Source organism: Pempheris klunzingeri, chromosome 5 (assembly GCF_042242105.1).
Source record: "Pempheris klunzingeri isolate RE-2024b chromosome 5, fPemKlu1.hap1, whole genome shotgun sequence".
Taxonomy (NCBI): Eukaryota; Metazoa; Chordata; class Actinopteri; order Acropomatiformes; family Pempheridae; genus Pempheris; species Pempheris klunzingeri.
Window position 1 is genome coordinate 18,973,841 of NC_092016.1, and position 20,922 is coordinate 18,994,762.

General features: G+C 41.5%; 1 protein-coding gene across 2 annotated transcripts; it reads left to right on the forward strand.

The window, feature by feature from the left end:
* The first annotated feature begins 4,437 nt into the window (after positions 1 to 4,437).
* Positions 4,438 to 14,745, forward strand: nap1l4a (nucleosome assembly protein 1-like 4a). 2 transcript variants are annotated; one of them, XM_070830439.1, is made up of 15 exons: positions 4,438 to 4,527; positions 5,433 to 5,470; positions 5,789 to 5,861; positions 6,698 to 6,842; positions 7,421 to 7,507; positions 8,146 to 8,280; positions 8,375 to 8,446; positions 8,537 to 8,676; positions 8,915 to 9,060; positions 10,727 to 10,746; positions 10,871 to 10,990; positions 11,158 to 11,193; positions 11,369 to 11,422; positions 12,523 to 12,557; positions 12,957 to 14,745. In XM_070830439.1, the coding sequence occupies exons 2-14, from the start codon at positions 5,455 to 5,457 to the stop codon at positions 12,526 to 12,528; spliced, it is 1,050 nt and encodes a 349-aa protein (XP_070686540.1). In that variant the 5' UTR covers positions 4,438 to 4,527; positions 5,433 to 5,454; the 3' UTR covers positions 12,529 to 12,557; positions 12,957 to 14,745. The 2 variants fall into 2 exon arrangements, with proteins under 2 accessions (XP_070686540.1, XP_070686539.1); XM_070830438.1 differs by lacking the exon at positions 12,523 to 12,557.
* The last annotated feature ends 6,177 nt before the right edge of the window (positions 14,746 to 20,922 follow it).

A 20,922-nucleotide genomic window follows, 5' to 3' on the forward strand; every position in this document is an offset into this window, starting at 1 on the left:
GAGGAAAAATCCACATCTAGCAAAAGGCTGTTTATCCAGTGCATGTCGGGCTCACTGAGGGCTACAAATTGGTTATTGTTTCCAGGACTTGTGATTTGCTTTCTGTGATGAGCCACAGAAGTGACTGGGCTCGTCCATCCCTACAGGCAGGCAGCGCTTCAGAAACACAAACCCACATGTCTTCATACTGAGGCAACAGAAACAGATTTCGACTTGCACACAAGAGAAAATGTTTGCTACTGTCCAGCTCATGCAAGTCCATCTTTTGGGACTTCAGGGGATTTGTAAAAGAGTGACCCATAACCGTTATATTTGCAGACTTATTCCATTAATAATGGAAATTATGAAAGTAAGCGTGCCCTTGACATGAAATCCTAAACTGTCAAAAATGGAATAAACCCTGTTTTGTTGTCAAAATTGTGAAGCTGAAATTATAGGGGGTGAGTAGGCATAAGTCATTTACATTTTGTCAACATACAAAATCCATCATTGTGCGTGTGTCTGCATGTGTGATGGTAGGTGTTACAGGTTGTTTTTGTTGGTGCCTAAAAGGTTTAGCTGTCGTTGCAGAATCAGACTGATGGAGACAGCAGAGGACAACAAATAGAAAAAAACAATCAAACACGATGTCATGATAGAAATTGCTTATCGGGGCAGATGAAAGTAAATTGCACTCAAAGCGTGTAAAGCGTGAGCAGAGAACTCAGCCTGCCATAAGTTGGATCGATGGCTCTGCTGAATTTGTTACGCATGCAGGGCCTTCTGACGCAGTCACCTCAGAGGAGATGTAGTAGTTCCGCTTGCCATTTTTCATCTCTCACCCCCCCAACCACACCGCCCAAGACCCCCTCCTGTGAATAATGACTGCAGCTGTGTCAATGTGGCTGCTAGCTGTGTGTGCGCTTGTTTGTGTGTCTTATTTTGATGGCTTTTTACAGTCAGTGTGTGCGTGTGTGTCTGTCTGATTATGGTGTACAGATAGGCCATTACCCATGCGTTAGGAAGAGAGGGGCTTAATGGACGACAGAGGATGCAGGGGCAGGATGGCTCGTAAACACTGCCCTGTTCTCCTGGTCATATCAATACTGCCATCTGGGAGTTTGGCCACTTCATTCACAAAACCAATACCCCAGTGGGATGAGGCGTAGCTGTTGTTACGTGTTCAATCAACGGAAAATGACCAGGGCTGTCATGACATCCACTTTCAGGAGGATGTCAATTCTTTTCTTGTGAGACAAGTGAGAAACAAGGACACAAAAACAAAAGACAGAGAACAATAAATTACAGCAGAGGCATTGGCTAGACCACCTTGGCTGAGTCCAGACCACACGTTTTCCATGACCAGCATACAGTAGACAAAAACTCTACTTTTCTTTTTAAATGTAAAAATATTGATTTGGAGTGCTTGTAAATGATAAGCAGATTGTTCTCCGGGTCTGTGTGCAACATTCATTTCCACATTCAACCAATCGATGCTGAGGAATTGACTAATCAATGCATGAAAAAGTGTTGGCAATTACATGCAAAAGTTCAACCACTCATTTATTGTTTTTGCCCACGTATTTCTATTCATGGTCACAGGGGCCAAAGCCTAATCAAGCATGCATCTGACCAACATATTCACGCCTGTCAACAATTTTGAGTCTCTGTTCCGCTAACTTGTACGTTTTTTTAGTTGTGAGAACAAACCAGAGCAACCAAAGAAAAGATGGGAAGAAGATGCAAACTCAGAAATTCAGGATTTAAGACTGCATGGGCTGAGAATTGATGAAATGTGCTACTTCTATGCTGTCTTTAGATACACCCGTAAAAGTCATCCTCCAACAGAGAATGAGAGAAGTTAAACCTGACTGCCATGAAGACATCAAGACACAACTCAAAAACTGCTAAAACCTATTCAAGTCAAGTCCATTTTGTTTATATTGCACAAAGTCACAATTTCGTTCATTTCACAAGAAAAATTTCACAGGAAAAACAGCATGAAAAATCAAGACAGGCAACAGAGACACTTTACCAGGATGGACAGACAGAAAAGAAATATAATGTAATATTAAGTAAAATATTAAGAAACAGAGTGTGTGTGGTGAACTGCCGCTTAGATGCTAGGTTTGAAAGTGAAAACAAGAAAAAAAAAAAAAAAAAAGGATAAAGTGAGAAGAGAGAAGAGACAGTCTGTACTACTCTTAGTGACATATAACATATATTTGACCCATAGAGGTTTGGGTCAGGGAGAGGGCACATTTGTCTTTGGGCTACACTTATTATTACATGGTAAAGGCAGAGGAGTCTTGGAAGTTGTGAAATATGTTGTGATGTTTTCCTGCAAACCCTCCAGTTTACAACAACCTGCTATTCAAGACAAAGAGTGGTGTATGAGGAGAGAATGGATCTCACTTTTTTAAGTCTGTTCGGTTTTGTAGTGATCCTTCAGTAATTTACAGACACGCTGCCAGTGTCTTATACAGTGTTTGAAAGTCTGGCTTCTATCAGTCGATCTGACAGAATGTGTTTATCTCGCGTCTTCTAGATGTGCAGTGCAAACACTCGCACTGTTATACGCTGGAATGTGTGTACACACAGCTGGTCCTTTGACTAAACATATGGAGACGCAACAGCACACGTAACATTTTAACAGCCAGGTGTGTGCCTCTGCCCACTCAGCGGGGCAGGGCACAAAAGAAGAAGAGGGGGTGTAATCTGGGAGTTTGGGATTTATTGACAGGCTGACGCTATAAAGTACAGCTTTGTGCAGGAGCTGCAGGTGTTACAATTGTCTTGACAATATCACTGTCACTTCAACAGCTGCTGCAGAGGGTCACAAAACAGAAGAAATCAGAGGCTTTTAAATGACTGAATTTAAAGTCATTTTGGTTCTTTGATTTAGTGGCAGCAACTCCAAAATCCACATTACGCTGGGGTGATAGTGCTCAGTGAGCTCCACTGTCCATTTAGCCATAGTTCCATTAAAAAAAAACACTACAATCTCCCCACATTTCCAAGATTAGCGATTACCGTACATTTGTTTTTAGATCTCTGGCTCGTCCCAAATGCTACACAATCACATTTAATTTCTTCTGTGAGTACAGACCCTGCTGGTAAATGTCACACTGTGACAAGCACCAAGCCTGGTCGCTACGATCGTTCCCTGAGGGGCTCCATTGCTGTCACTTCCTCTCAAGTGTGTAGACTACGCAGTGGTTGATAGTTACCAGAGAGAGACAGATTTTAGTGGTTTTATGTCTGTTACCCAATGAGCTCTTTCCACAAAAACCACATTTCGAAAATGAAAAAAAAAAAAAAACTTTTTGTGGATCGGTGAAGTACTGTATATGAACAAAAGTCTGATTGTTTCTAAATAAATACAATGTGAAAAGGCTGAAGATATTCTAATTTGAGATGTGATTTCCAATGACAAGAGAAGAACAGCAAATATGGCTGTCCATTGACAAATGTTGTTGACAGAAAATGGCTCAAAGCCATCACCACTTCCCACTTTGAAAGCTCTGTCACACATATTTAAAATCTCCCTCAATGTCATCACTTCAATCCAATAAAACACTGATGTTATCTGACAAAGCAGGTAAATGATAGTACTTGTTCCTCTGCTTCGTTCCTGTGAAGGATAACTGCCAGCACTTGTTGATGCCTTTTCAGCTTTTCGTTCAATGATAATGTTGTTTCATAGTACAGAAAAGCTATTTTCTGATGTAAGAATAATAACACTCACCTTGACACACGCATCACCTCTCAAATGATTACTACATTTATGGAATAATCGAGCCTCTTTCAGTGTTCAAACACTAATGGAGTCACTGTTGAAACACAGGTCTATAAAGCCCTCTTGTGGTCTATATATTATCTGTGTAAATCTGATGTAGGAATGTAGGATGGCTTTTTTTCGTGCAAAAGCATCTGCCAAATGAATAAATATATGTGTGAATAATCTAAATAAGAATTCACAACTTGCGCAACTTGGATCAATAGACTAAAATCTATTTAAACTTTTTTGTAGACTATACAAAAATGTTTGTTTGTCTTATTTCAAGAGTTCTCCTGAACCTCACAAATCTTGAGATTTATTATCACTCACGACCAAAAGCACTTATTTAATGTGGGTCAAAAGTTGTATTTAAGATTTGCGAATTCATATGGAGCTCTCAGAAATAAATTCATGACCATATATGACCATAAATTTGGCAATCACTATTTGGAATTCAGAGGTGAGTGTGTGAGTGACATCTTAAATAAAAGCGCTCTATTCTTTTCTCTAGCCCCGATTATTTTGCAGGAGATTATATGAGATTATCTCAGACAGCAGAGACGATTGAGTAATGATGCTGTCTCTTCCGCAACAGTGAGGCTGTCGCAACTCAGCGCCTGAACGCAGCACCTGGACGTAGCGCCTGAACGCAGCACCAGCTGTCCAATCACAGCGCAGGATGCTGGAGCGCGTGTGCTACTCGCGCGTGTGGGTTGAAGCGAAGACGCGTGAGCGACGCGACCAGCGAGAATCCGGCTCAGCTACAGGTAAGAGTGCCAAAACAGCTCATGAGCACAAAGCTTTCATCTATACGAGTATGTGCTGCCGGGCCGAGCCGTCAACCGGCTGCGTTTCGTGTTGCTTCTCTAACCTGACAGAACACCGGTGAACTTTGCCCTCACTCTCCGTGTTTTTGTTAGCCCGCGAGCTAACGGTAGCTAGCTCACATTAGCTTGTCAGTTGGCTAGCTCGCTTCAACCCTAACGGTCAGTTTTATCTACATATTGGGAATACACAGCAGTGATGTTTAACCCACTCTTACAGTATCCTTGTTGTCTCATATTAGTGGAGGAGAAAAGGTTAATGTAAAGTGTTAACCTTCACTGTTAGCTAAAGTATTGTTCGTAGCACGTTGGCTAGCAGTTTGTTGCTAGCTAGCCCTGTTAGCTGCTGTCAGATCTTTGGCACCGCCCAAACGAGGTGATTATTATTATGTGCTTGTTGGTAGACCGATGTAAGCGTGTAGATTCATTTGATGTTGTTTTATCAGTGGCCCTCTGTGACTGTCAGAGGCGGCGACAGTCGTGTTGGTGACTGTAAATGTGGAGGTGCTAACTTTGGTGGTCATAGCCTAGCCTAGTTGCCGTTAGCATGTCAATGCGTCATCGGCCTGCGCTCGCTGAACACCAGCGCTGCTGCTGATCGGTCCAAGTTAGCTCAGCTATTCTCTCTGGTTTTAATAGCTGACCCCTGAGTACGAGTGAAACTTTAACACTATCGCTTTTGTGGCAACGAAAAACGTCCCACATGTAGATGAACTATTAAATGACGCGGGTGCTGTAATGTTAAAATAGGCAGTATTTTTCTCATTCACTCTGTTCATGATTCTGTCAGCATTAATCAATGACTCATAATTAGTACACGTCTAATATAAATGATCTGTTTTTATTAGAGGAAGGAGCTGCCACTCAGAAATGGACGCCAATAAAGGTAAAGGCACACTTATTTTTAAGTTAACTTGCCGTGCTGATTTACATATCCAGTGGAAATTGGTTAATCTGCTTTGACTCAGTGTAACATTAGTTGTTGTGTATATATTGTTATGTATGTGTACACATGTAGCAAAGACATAATACTACAAAGTGAATCTTGAATTGTTCATTAAAAAAAACAAGTGTAATCAACAAATCTTACACAATATTAACAAAAATGAACCTTATCAGGTGCAAAATGTATTTACTTATGAGTGGTGTGGTATTGTTTTGGGGTGTGTAATGCCTGCAGTAATCTTTCTTGTTACTTGGGCAGGTAAAGTGGATCAAGTGATGCAAAATCCAGGTGGGCAGATGGACAGACCTGTTAACTTCCACTTCTTGGAAAGGCAAGTTAAAGGGTTAAGTGAGATAAAGGGTAGTAAGGTAAAAAAAAAATAAAAAATGGTTACAACATGCTGCTGCTCACGGTTGTCAGTTGACGGACAAGTTAGGTTGGTACTGTGCAGAATAGTAACTGGTTTTACCTCTAATGTTATACTGTAGTGTAATTATTTTTAAATTAAATATCTTAAGCATTATTGGCACACAGCGTTCAGCGTTGTTTGTGTGTTCTTAGGGCACAGATTAGATGGATATTTGAAAATTCCAAAATTTTGGTCACAGTTGTCAGTAGTACATGTATATAATTGGAACCTAACCCTCACTGATTGTGACTTTGACATCAACTTGTGGTTATTCTGTTAACTTGTTTGAAATACTTAATACTCATTAACTACTTAGGCTCCAAAATTAAATGTCTGAAAAATCACGTCAGATTATGTAATTTAGGATTAATACATGAAACTATTCTGCACTTATGCATAACAGCCAAACCCCTTCTCACATGTAAAACAAAACTTCTTTGTTAGATTATTGACTGTTGCTATTATTTTCTGATCAACAAAGAAAGTTAATGAATGAGACTATTGAATTATTGCTGGTAAATGATACAGTACCACTGTGACACATTCTACACTACCACGCATAAACATAAACGAAATTATCTTACCATCCTGTGATGGTTCCCAACACCCTGAGAACTCGCTGGTTAAAAAGGATCAAATATTGTGTAAGAACTGGTTCAGAGTAAAAGTTGTAGCTCAAAAATATAGATCATAATGGTACATTTACAATGAATTACTTAGATTCACATCAATCGTCATGTTTCTCCCCTCTCATATAGCATGCTTCCCAAAGCAGTGAAGAGGCGAGTGCATGCCTTGAAAAGGCTACAGGTGCAATGTGCCAACATAGAGGCAAAGTTCTACGAGGAGGTCCATGAGCTAGAGAGGAAGTATGCTGCCCTCTATCAGCCTCTGTTTGAGAAGGTACAGTGAATAATGTTTTTATAACAGAACTTTTTTCTTTGTGCCTTACTGTAAGCCACACATACAGAATTTTCTCATGTTATCGCAAACTGAGCCAAGACCAGAAAAAAAGACAACAAATGATTATTTTTGTAAAACATTTAAGAATCACTTGTGATGTGTCCTGCACTAGTGGGTGTTGAAGTATGTCTCTCTGGTCTGATCTTAGGTCAGTGGGGACTCATCCGTGGTGCTAAACTGAAAACTGCTACAACGAGTAGTCAACTGCTCTTTTGTCAGTCAAGGCTATTTCCAGAGCTAGTGACAAGAACTCAGCCATTCTTAGTTACACTGAAGACTGGCAGCTGTAATCCGGCTGCACCTGTCTGTGGTGTGTGTGTGTGTGTGAGTGTGTGAGTGTGTGAGTGGGTGAGTGTGTGTGGGTTTTTGTCAAACGGTGTTGATTTCAGTGTCCTAGCTGAAAATAATTCAGCCTTATCAAATGAATGCTTGTTCTTCTTCCTTTCACACACACATTCCCAATTCACTCTCTAAAATGATAAACTTTGTTGTAATGTGTGTGTGTGTGTGTGTCGCAGAGACGAGATATTGTCACAGGAACAGTGGAACCCACAGATGAAGAGTGTGAATGGCACAGTGACAGAGAGGAGGAGGAGGAGCTAGCTGTAAGTGCAGCTTTGAAAAATTCAACCTTTTCTCATTGTCCGCACCAAAGGAAAAGAGATTTTTCTTTGAACTCCACAGACCGCCTTAAAATAATAAGTGATATAAGAGTGGATTTATATGATGTTATTAAACGCAGAATGTCATGATGGAGGGGATTTGAGTTACTTAACAGAATGATGTGACCAATGCCAAGTAAGTTTGCACTTGCTGCCAAACTTTGATAGTATGGGACTGCCAAATTACTTGATTAAGATAAGATCTGTTTTCAGCAGAAACTTAAGCACAAAGGTTTTCTCTCCATGGCCTGCAAAGGAATGAGTGCAAGACCTACAGGAGAATTCATTTTCAACATCTGTCTCCTTAGTCAAACAAACAGGGGAAAACAGACATTTGGACAAATACGCGAATGGGGTCATGTCCAACAGGAAACAACAGGGGAAGTGGAAAATGTGGTTTTAATGAGAATCACTAGACTCACAAACTGATGGCTGTGGATCTGATTTCTTTGTACACATAAGATCTGTGTCTTGTTAAAGGTCTTGATCTCAGTGAGACTTTTCGTAAGCTTAACAAATTAAATTGTTTAGATTTTTGTGAACAGCAAATTTTGACGAGTGCTCTGCACCACTGCCCGTAGGAGGAGGTAAAGGAAAAAGCTGCTATTGAGGATGCAAAGAAAGAAGAAGCCACACCAGAGGAAGACCCAAAAGGCATCCCTGAATTCTGGCTCACCATATTCAAGAGTGTGGACATGCTCAGTGACATGTTACAGGTACGATTAAAGGATTGATCTGATTGATGCCTTTAAACACCGTCACACCACATCTGAACAATGTCGTGTCTCTTATGTGTTTATCTACCACCAGGAACATGATGAGCCCATCCTAAAGCACCTGAAAGATATTCAAGTCAAGTTTTCTGAGCCAGGACAGCCAATGGTCAGGATCACCATGTTGTAATAATGAATCAGTCCAAATGAATAAACTAATAAAATGGTGAGTGAAATGATCTTTCTCTCTCTGCCACAGAGTTTCACATTAGAGTTCCACTTCGAGCCCAATGGTTACTTCAACAATGCAGTCCTCACTAAAGTCTACAAGATGAAGTCAGAGCCTGATGCTTCAGACCCGTTCTCATTCGAGGGGCCAGAGATCATTGACTGTGAAGGGTAAGGGAACACACACGATCACCTACAGTTGTTCAACTGTGGCTTTAACTCATGATTTCTGATTTTGAGGTTGAAGGAATAAATAGAGATTGCGTGGTTAAACAGTATGTTCTCTCTCTATATTAATATCTCTTTACCTAACATCCCACATATCAGCCTCCTCTTGGCTCTTCTTCCAACCTTTACCTGTTTTGCGTCTTTGCAGCCTCTCACTTATTTGCACATCTCTTCTCTCTAGCTGTCAGATAGACTGGCACAAGGGGAAGGATGTGACGGTGAAAACTATTAAGAAGAAGCAGAAGCATAAAGGCCGTGGCACCGTCCGCACTGTTACCAAGCAGGTCCCCAATGACTCTTTCTTCAACTTCTTTAACCCTGTCAAAGGTGAGAACGCACACAGGAATGCACACATGAAATATAGTGGATTTCTCAGGCGGTTTAAACACTAAAAGCAATTAATCATATTCTTTCTTTTCAGCAACTTGTGTTGGTTGCTCACATAGCAGTAACCTTTTAGATTCAAAGCTTTGCTCTGTCACCTGTGTACGCAAACTCCTTGAGCAAACCCTGAATCACTAAAATCACTGGCAGAGTAGCACACAGACATACACCTACACCTGCTTGACAGTCAATGTGTTGGTGCTTATCTGGAGGCAGTTTTACGACACTAGCATGTGGTTTTTCTTTGGTGCCTGCATTAAGCTGAATTCAACAGCAGGTGGGGCCAGACACTTGGTCTGTGTCAGCGGCTCTGCAGTCAGCATGTCTGTTGCCCCCTGATGTTGTAGTTTGAACGTGAAGCCGAGCTCCCTGGACCATCAAACTTTTACACCATCTTTGGTTTTTACTATTTTCCAGCCTTGAGAGTTTTTATGGCACTTAAATCACTTAATGACTGACACATAAATGACTGACCCACAATTTGAGGCAAACTTGTGAGACTAGTGGTGAAAGAATCACATCTTTGTCATCTATTTCACCCCTGTTGATTTCCTTTTGTTCATTTTGATAAATAGCAGATTGATAATGCAGTGACAGATCCCTTAAAGCAAATACATGAGTCATGTTCTCTCAAAGGATCACTAAATTAGGCAGCATACACCTTTATTATAATGACTGGATCGTCTTTCCTGCTCAGTCAACTTACCCGTCTGACATGCCTGGACTTATTCTGACTTTGAGAAGTTGACCGAATCCCTCATCATTGGCTGAGAAAGTGTTTGACTTACTGGTTCAGTCATATCCTCTGTAGATGACTGGGGCATATAAATAGCTCTTTGTTGAGTGTGTTCAGTTGTGCAGTTCTGGGGCTGTGATGTGAATAAGCCATCACTCACTGATCATATGAACCCGCGCAAAGAAAGCATGTGACTTCACTGCTGTGCAGTCCGTGGATGCGTGAACAAGATTTATTGGGCATTTCTTTATATGACAGATGGGTGTTTTTAGGTTGGACTGGAGAGTAGATGCTGCAGCAAATGCTGCTTTTGATGGGACAGTGGGAAATGTTGAGGTTGGTCTTTTTGTCATTTTGTGACCACGGCAACAAATTGACATAAACACACCTTTTCATGTCTGCACTTGGAGGAAGTACATTTTTGTATCTCTTCTATCACAGAGACTTGTAACAAAGCCGTTCCCTCTAATACAGTACAGTTGAAAGAACAGGAAGAATGTAATGATGTCACCTTTAGTGAGGTTATTACCAGGGTGGTGAAGCATAGCTGTTTGCTAACAGCCCGTCACTGTCTATGGATGAGCTGACCTCATATTGAGATGTCACTGATGATAAGCATAGTTGTTGCCTTAAATGGGCTGTCAGATGTTGGTTCAATCACAGGTATTCCCAAAGCGGCCCCAACGAAAGCTATAAAACAAATTTAATATCCACTTGTTGGCTTAACTGGTAATTTTAAAATGAATGTTCCCTTTTAAAGCCCCGTTTCCCCTTTTCATCATACCTTTTATTGCCTTCTACAGTCACTGTAAAGCAGCGTGTTGAGGTGCTTATTGATTAAATAATATATAATATATGTCCTTTCCCTTACAGCTTCACCAGATGGAGAAATGGTGAGTAAAATGTAGTTTATTCTTATAATCATAAAATCACCACCCATTTTATTGTGTCTTCCATCACCATCAGCCTGTTGGATGTGTAGCGTTGAAACGCTCTCTTTGTGTTCTTGGTTTATAGGACGAAGACTCTGAGTTCACCCTAGCCACAGACTTTGAGATTGGTCATTTCTTCCGTGAGAGAATAGTTCCCAGAGCAGTGCTGTATTTCACTGGAGAGGCCCTGGAAGATGACGAGAGTGTGAGTGTTTTTCCTCTAAAACACACACACACACACACAAAGAAAGAAAAAGCCACAAGATAGGATGTTTTCAGACTGAAACCTTCCCAAGGACGTACAAGCTGAAATTGTCGTCACTGTTGTACCACATGTGGGTGTGTTTTCACTGTCTCCTTTTTTTTATGTAGTTTGAAGAGGAGGAGCTGGAAGAGGGAGATGAAGAGGTTAGTAATATGACACTGACACACACCCAGTTTGCTCTGATATGACAATTATCGCTGTTCACACAGGATTTGAGTCTGCACAACCATACAAATCACTGCTAAACCATGTAAAATCAGTCCTAGTACACATTTTGTTAAATCAGATTCTTATAATCATCTTGACTTTGTGTCTCAGGAGCAAGATGAGGAGGGTGATGATGATGATGATGAGGGAGACTTTGAACCCAAGGTCAGTATGAATTCTTGTGAACACTGTAAACATGACGGACATTCATAGTACATTCTACAAAAGGCTACAAGTCAGTACTGCTACAACTGAACCACAGCAAGATACAGACACAGTGACGTCCGTCGTTATAGTTTGTTCAAAGAACAAATAGCAGAATGGAACAAAGGACAATCTGTATCCATTCATTCTACCTTTTGTTGAGACTGAACCGCCGCCCTGATGGAAGAAAAGAAACTCAAAAGCAGAATAAAACATAATCTGTGTTTTATCCACTTTAAAACGTTTGCTTGCGAATTAATTGCAAAATCATCACACGTCTGTATCTGTGACTTCTTTGTCCCCTCCAAACTGATGATACCATTTACATGTGCTGCACTAAGCATGAGTTAATTAACACAAAGCCCAAACATAATCTGTAATTTGGCTGTTAAGGGCATAAAAGATTTATAGCTATTTGGTGCAGAGAGCCCACTGAAAATTAAGTAATAAAACATGAAGTGTATTCCAGCTAAACTTGCTGCTTGAAGCCTCTTTCACTAGAGACCCACCACGAGGAGACTGAGTATTCCTTCACACAGTCAGAGAGTCAGAGTGCCCTTTAATTGTATCTGAAATATCCACCAGCAGCTCATTCATATAGTGCATCCTGCATGTGGCAAATGTTTTCTGTTTCTGCCCTGTCTCTCTCTCAGACCATTGGCCGCAAATTATTATGTAATGACAGTCGGTGAAAGGGCCGTCTATTATGTGTATAGTTTGGCTGACGGTTTATTTCAGATGACCCTTCTGTATTATGAGCTAGTCCAGTCTGATAGTATGTGCAAAATGTGGCCTGTGAGCAGTTTTTATCAGGAGTGACCAACAATGCTGCTTTGTGTGTGACATAGTTTCTTTAGTAGCTCGTTGTGTTGAGTTTTCCTCTCGTGGTTCCTTCTCTCAGCTCATCAGTTATTCATTTTGCTGCAGGAATGCAGTGTGCTCGTTCACCAGCTCCAGCAATGTCTCACTGTGCTCACACTATGTCGTTTTTTTTTTGGATGTGACAATTAAACTTGTGTGTATTGTTGTCTCTCCTTTCCCTGGATTCCCCTCCATTACAGGCATAATCAATCATTCTCACCCCATGCATTTCTAGGTAAGGGAGAAATGAGGATGGCGTCCCTCAAACATTACACACTGTCTCGTCCACTGGCTTTGGTTTATTTTTCTGGCTGACTCTCTTTAACTACATCCTTGAATCTCCCTGTTGTCCGAGGTGTTTAGGACCCTTATCTCACATCTTTGGTAGATGCAGCTTCTGTTCTCCCTGTCCTGTCTTAGCTCTCTCCCTCTGTTTGTGTTTCCTCCTGTAGTCCCATCCCAGGTTTCTAACATTTGTTCCTTTTGCTGTAAAAGCTCAAAAAAAGTTTCTTTCTTTCTTTAGTGTCTATTTTCTTGTTAGTCTCCTCTAGTTAGTAGTTATTGCCCAGTGGCTTCGTTACCCATCTGTCTTCCTGTTTTCTAACCTGGTTTCTCCCTGTTTGCCCCCCCGCAGAAAGAACAGCCCCAGCCTGCCGAATGCAAACAGCAGTAACCGTGGTGATCAGGGGAGGTGGAGACCTGCTGTCCGTCAAATCAGTTCTTAGCCAATCAGCAAGTCCTCCTACTCTTGCAGGCCCCGCCCATTTATGAACTCTCATCTGAACGCAATAGAACGCGAACCAAACTGCGTTTTTACTATGTGCATGACTTCTTTTTCTTTTGTCTTGCGCCCATCTCACCCCTTTTTATTTGGCTTCATTTGAACTCAAAGCAGGAAGTGACTTTACTCTAATTAAAATAACATGGCATCACATAGGGACAGTCTTCTTCTGTGGTAAGGTGGAGTAGGTTACTACTGCCAAGAACCTCAGAACGTCATCATATTGAGGAAAATGAAATTATAGGAAAGGAATGGCTCCCAACTTTAGTTTTCATGGAAATAAATCAGTTACTCAGGGTTTTTTAATGCCAACAAGACAAGTGTGAGTTTACCAGGAAACTGCTGAACAAGTTTGACTAAATCTTTCACTGGGGTTGCTGCAGTGTTTTTCTTTTGTTATGGTGTTTTTTAAGAGACATACAATGTATCATTTTGAATTTAATTTACTTTTTTAAATGTTCATTGTCATGTCATTGGACTATTTATTCTGGTGTCATGCAGCTGTATGAAGTGGTGCATTTTGGGAACTGTTAAGGCTCAGCCACAGTAATAGGCTCCTCGTCATTGTCTCAAATCCTATTTGGGCTTAGCAGGTCAACAAAACGTGAATACTGCCAAGTCATGCTTTTTTTAATTATCCAAATGAATATCAAACATTGAAGAATTGTGTTCTGTATTAATACTGCTCACCTCCGCCCACATGTATTGGGCTTAACAAGCATTTAAACCGAGCACTTGAGTGGACACGCACCACTAATTCAGATCATGTGACAGGCCTGTGGTTATTTTTCAAAACTGTCATTTTATTGCTCTTCCCCATTTGACCCCTGACCCCTGAACTGCTCTTTGAACTCGTTAACAAGCATATAAAGAACAATTTATGAGATGAAGACGTTTGAAAAGTAGACTTTTCTCTCTGCATAGGTTGATTTCAGCTAGTTGGATTTCCTCAGCCCAAGCAGTCGCATCCAGTCTGGTGAATATTTCCCTAAAACATGACACACGCAAGCAGACACAGTGGCTGACCTGCAACCGTTTGTGATGGTTTATAGACATCCCCTCTGGTATATATATGTAGTTCTTAACAAATGTCATTTAAAGTCAGCGATGGGACAGCGTGCGGGATGGTCAAATGTAAATTGTGTTGCCAACAAGCCAAAATGAAAGACAAAACGCACCGTCCTCTTTTATTAAATTTTTTGCCAATTGTCAATAACAAATGTGTAATCTAATTCAGCGTTTAAAGATGTTTAAGAATATATAAATATTTCTGTTACTGTCTAATGATTCAGTAGAATGTCTGTGGAAAACCAATTGAAGAGGGTGCCAATGTATTTTATATACTGCACTCGGATTTTGGCCGTTTGAGTCGGACACCTTTTGCCTGGTGACTGGTCAGCGGAATAACTTACAGCGAAAATAAAAACCCACCCCTTCTCTCTTTTTAAAAAGAACGATTGTAGATCTTGTTGGACAGATCTCTCAGAGCCGCGGTTGACATCTTCAAATCTACCACATTGGACCGTGTGCTAGCAAATGGCCTTAACTGGTTCTTATTCACAATTTGTTACTTGCGCAATTTTTCTTTTCAATTTGTACAGAGTTAGTTAAAATATTCTATTAAAGTTGTGCGACATGGAAACGTGTGTTTGTGTCCTTCTATGTGTGTGTGAGAGCCTTCAGTGGACTGTGACTCCTTTAACCTTAACAAATGACCTGCAATCCCCATCGACGGTGTGAGGCAGCATGCACGACACCAGGGGCACAGATGCATAAATTCAGTGTTTTCACAGCTAAAACTGCATTGGCATCCCTTGTATCAGATTTCAGTTTGACAAATCTCATTTATTGTGGAGCCGCACTCACAAGCCTCATTTCCACACCATCATCATCATCATCATCATCATCATCATGGAGGTGGTAGCTCAATCATTTCTACATGTGAGAGCGGTTAATTCACTTCACTAGTCAGGTTAAAATGAAAAGATCATTTAGTCATTTACCACATTCATGACTAATGGTAAAACGGGCAGATAACCTAAATGTTTTATTACACTTCATGTTTCATGTCCAGCTTATTTCACCTGCAGCTGTCTCCACCTCTCTCGTGTGTGGGAAAAAGGCGTATGCAGGGGGGACCCTGAAACTGGAGCAGCTAAATGGAATTCAGCCATCATTAAGTTTATTATCCCCCCTACTGTGACATGTCAAAGTGTCTTGAGTGAAGATTGAGCAAAGCAGCCAGTCTTCAGCTGCTCCAGCGGTGCTCAGTAGTCACCAGTGAGAGACTGCTCTTACTGGCCAGCTCACAACAATCCACTCTAGCTGTCTATAACTTAGCCACATGCTGCTGACAGCACAATGAGCCTGGACACTGAATAGCCAAACACTGACTTAACTATTAGGCATCAGGTGATCATTTGCAAATGACTAGCAAGAGCCGAGAGCGATGCAAGAGTCCTCGGCTTCATCTGGATGGCCGCAGTGCGCTGGGACTGACCCTTCGTCCCGAGCAGCATGGTGGTATCCAGGCTGGAGGAATTTGCCAACATCGGGAAGGCAACCAGAATGTCTGGAATCCCGTCTTGTAGATAGAGAAAGCACGCAGGCTCCTCTGAGAGCCCCTTGTAATGCATTGTGGGAGATAATGGCTGAGTGCTCTGAGTTTCTGGAGGAGGGTGGCGACACTGTGTCCTAGCAACCCAGATTTTCTGTCCAGTGCTGAAAGACAGGTGCTTTCTGGTCCTGTCACCTCGTCCGGCAACACTTAGTGTACAAGTGTGTGTGTGTTTATGCTTCTATCTTCATGGGAACAGGCGACAACATGTGACAGTGTGAGAAAACAGAGGTCTGGATCAAGTTCACGATAAGCGCTGGATCACTGTCAACACTGAATCCATATTTAATGTTTTTGAATGATAAACTATATGATGGGTTTTGATGTTTAGGAGGAGATGAGTGAACCAGCAGTGAATTGTGATCCTTCACTCCTCCACAACAGACAAACAAACCACAAACTGAACTCTCCCTCCAGTTTCTTTCTGTAATTTGGGGGATTTCTGCTCTACAGACCTGTGAACGAGACCTTGTTCATGCTGAAGCTGCTCTGTGGGGGTCTGAGGATCGCTTCACTCTGACAATGAGTCCGATTGTGTCTAAACACTCATGACAGTGCTTTCTGTTACACATGGCCGGCGAAACGGAGCCGCTGCTGCGCACTGTGATGGACTGATACACCGGCCTGCCTACAGTTTACACCAAACATCGATACCTAAGGTGTCAACCACATGAGCTCTGTTTACCTCTGGTACGCCGACGTAACACTAGAGACTAGTTCAAACTTCTAAACCTCACGAAATATGGTGGCTACTAATGCTGGATGTTGAAATCATCGGTCAAATACTCAAATACTGTACTTAAGAGCAGTTTCGTTACCATTCAGAGGCAAATATTATACTTTTTATTCCACCACATTTATTTAACAACTTATCATTAAATTACAAGTTGCTTTGCATTGAAATATAAAGTAAATGATTAGAATGAGCTCCACCTTTATCAGCTTCAATGTTGCAGTGCTAAACATATGGATGCATCAATAATTATAATGCAATAATGTATATTATTATGGGCCGAATGGGCCATTCTGCAGTATTTTTACTTTTATTACTATAAGTATATTTTGATGCTAATGCGTTTGTACTTGCAGGGCTTTTACTGGTAACTAAGAATTTTTACACTGTGTGCATTTTTTTATTTGAGTAAAATATATGTAAAGGTCTGAATAGCTTCTGTCTGGATTATGAGAAATATTTAGACATCTAGGCCACAAGTAAAACCAGGAAGTAAAACCAGGTGTAGCAGCAGTCACACCCTCTCTGTAACTCAGCAGGCCGTTCATGAGACAAAGGTCACATCAACTTATTTGGTCCAGTTGAAAGACAGGAGAATTAACAGAAAATTGATAAAAAGAGAGACTACAGAGAGGCTTTATCTCCTGTGCTGTCTTCGACGTCCTCTGCACTATCTACTCCTCAGCTGGTTGATGTTTGGTCAAGTGCGAATGTGCAGGAACGGACAGAGAGGGTGTTTTTACATGTGTCAACAACACGTACAGGAGAAATCAGCTCGGAGGATTCAAAGGGAGATGATCTCTGATGTGTCCACATGGCCGGAGCAGAAGAACAAAGGAAAGCATTCAGACTGCTGGCCTTATCCCTAAATGACGCCTCCTGCCATCGTCTCATCTTCATCCAGCAGGAGTGTGAGGGTGCAGTCTCCTTCCGGCTTTCCTCCCAGCTGCAGCTGCACCCACTTTCAAACTCTTGGCCTCAAGGTGCTTTTGGCAGAGCCTCTACGCGTACGCCAGCGCACATGAGTGTCCGAGTTTGTCTGTGTGCGGTCTTTTGTATCGTCACCCCCCCCCCCCCCCCCCCCCCAGCCGGAAGTGATGTGAGCCAGACAGAAGGGAATAGAGAGGTGCTTTATGCTGCTGATGCTGGGTTGGTGTGCAGGACTGAATGAGTCCAACTGGCAGCGAGACAAAGAGCCCATTACCTCCAGGACCCGGTAATGTTACTGATGGTGCCGACACAAGAACTCACTGCTTTGCACGGATTTTGATCAGCTGGTGCATGAAACAAAACCAAAGTTATTGTCTATCCATTTTCTTCTTTTAGCCATCACAAACATCTCAACAACTGTTGGACAGTTTACCTTCAGACATTCATGGTGCCCAGATGATGAATCACAGTGATCCCCTGACTTTTCCACCAGGAGGGAGACATTTGTGATTTTAGACACTTCATCTGCCCACTTGAAACTCCACAAATAACTTCTGTAGTTTTAAACACACTTCAAATATGCTGCAAAGGCATTTTACATAATTCCTAATGAACATTTGATGCATTTTAGGAGTAAAAAGCCAACACTGTTTACTCAATCATTCAGTTTTTGCAGCATTGACGGGCAGCTGATGGTGAAAATTTCCCTTTGAAGTGAACGATTTCCTTGAAACCAAAAAACATCCAGAAGTGAAGCCAAAACATGTGGGAAATGTAGTACTAAATCAGCTGCCAGTAAATGAATGAGCTCAGCTGTCACTGTAACCTCTCCTGACAGCGTAAACACACTGCGGAGGTCTGCTGGGAAACTCTGTTCAAGGAGGACAGAGTCCTTTGGGAGAACGGTGCACAATCTCCACCGGGGGAGAGAGAGACCGAACTACAGGCTGTGACTAACTCTTCAGCGTGGGTGCCACAACATCTTTTACATCATCTCAGGCCAACGCTCTGTCAAATGCCTCCACTGGTGGAAACATGGAGGGATTTTGACAGCCACAACACGATCCATGTATCGAGTGTGTGTGTTTTTCTTTCACTTGCTTATTTGAGGCTGGAGAATGTCCAGTCTACCTGACTGACATGTCTTTGGGAGAAAAAGCAGTGCGGCACTATGGGGAGGGACGGGAAAGACGAGGGCGTAGAATCAAACCCGAGTTGACTGACCACCAAGTCACTGTCTCACTGTAGGAAACATCCATTCATATCATTCCACTCCTTGATATTCCTGTCCATACTTGTACATTTCACATTTTATTTTATGATACATAGTATAAATATTCCATAATGTAAATTTTCCATAGTGTAAATATTTATTTATCATCACAACACATATTTATTTTGCTATTGCTTTATTTTCCAATGTTGCTTTTATTCACTCTTTCTTGTCTATTGTTGCTGCTGTAACATGTAAATTTCCCCCTATGGGGGATCAATAAAAGAAGTCTAAGTCTAGGAGGAGCGAGGTGGTTACTGTAGGAGAGAAGAAAAAACGTCAGACACTGACTTTGCGTTGTGAGAAAAGCTGAATGTGCCAGAGTTATCAATCTGTTTCATGAAAGTGGCTCCTCAACCAGGCACACTTTGTTCTTTTCTGTTTATCTACATGTGCTTAACATGAATGACTATAAACAACAGCCACTGTGACCGAGCTAATCTTATTGGCTTTACTACATTATCACCAGTTACCTCTCTGCCCGGTATGTGTGGGAAAGGAAGCTTCACACCCAATCACAGCACGGCGGCAGGGCAGCGCACCTTTGTCTGGATTTATGAATGAATCGGTGAATGAACAGGGAACTGGGTGCGGCATGTTTAATCTGAATCACGCTCCTTCACTCACACATAAAGCTGCCAGTCACACCTGGGTTGCAGAAAAGTGAGCACACACACACACACACACACACACAAGCCAAGGCTGGCTGGATTATGTGTGTTTCAGGTAAACAGTGACGACCATGACAGAAATCGACAAGATAAATCATATTTTGTAATAATGTTGGCTGCCCCCAAAATGTTGCATTAGACATTTCTGGTAATTCAAAGTAATCATTAAATGATTGATTGATTGATGGGATCCAGTAAAGTTCAGACTTGATGAATGAGAAAACGCTCAGGAGGATTTCCTGACTAATTCATCATCTTCTCACTGCGTCTCTTGGCTTTAAGTACATTATCTGACACTGAGGCCTCGTCTTAGCGTTCTAGTACAAGTCCACGGTGTTTCTGCACAACACCATCGTCAAAAGCAAACCTTTCAGTCGTGGAGAGCACCGGCCTAAAAGGTTAAACCATCAGGCCTTACAGTCCAGTCCGTGGCCCTGCTCCAAGCACAGATTAGTTTTGGTTCTATGGAAAGACTCTAGGTTTATCATGTAAGCCGCAGTGAAGCTATGCAGACAGCAAAGTGAATGCTACATTCCTGGCAGGGAGACGGATTGCAGACCTGCATACCTGCCATTCTTTGCAGAGTCAAATTAGCAGGAGAGAGGCGGTGGACTCTCCTCGCTGGATCACACCCCACAACTCTCACCTGAGTCTCCTCACCCGGCTCATGTGGCGCGAGGAGGAAATGCGCTTATCGCTCACACACCTTCATGCTGAAGCAAAGTATGTGTTAATGATAGTGGCACACAGCAATTAGAGTGTTTAATATGCACCAACATTTATGCTTCCTCTGCCTGAGCAGCTTTCTGGAAATACAAAACGGAGTAATAATAATGTACCTAAATACGTTCGCACAAGTGCTTCAGTGCAGTTACACAGTTGCACTTTAGTACTTGAGTGTTTCCACTTTGAGAGAAAGTTTGTTCTTTTTACTCACACATTTATCTGACTGCTGCGCTTAGTGTTTATTTTGCAGGTTGCTATTATCAATAAAACAAATAAATGAACGATGATGAAAAAAATGTGATGCACTACAGATTTAGCTTTTCACAAGAATGTACAGGAGTTTAAACGAACCCTATATTTCCATATAATGTTAAAATGCTACTTGCATGTCATTACAACAATAATGACCCATTAACATACACTGTTGCCCATAAAGTTGGAATAAAATGTTTTTTACCTCTTCTCATGAAATGATTGTGACAATGTGATTTATTATTGATAAATAAAGTTTATATCTTCTCAACTTTATTGATCAAACTCTTCCAAACATATCACAGTGAAACTTAAACCACAATTAACCTTTGCAAACTGTGTATTCAGGCTTTAACAGAATTGGGGGTATTGAACAGTTCTTCCATGGGCAACAGTGTATATAATACTCTGACAGTGGCCACTCAACACAGTGAGAACTTCTGATACTTCACTTTTATTTTTCTACTTACTAAAAATTGAGTATTTACATTATTGTATTGCTGCGCTGATTATGAAGACAGTGCTGTAGATCTGAGTCTCTTTGCCACCATAGAGGACAGTGATCTTCACGAGACAGTGCAGAGTGTATGACCACAGCCATGTGTGTTTTCATTGTT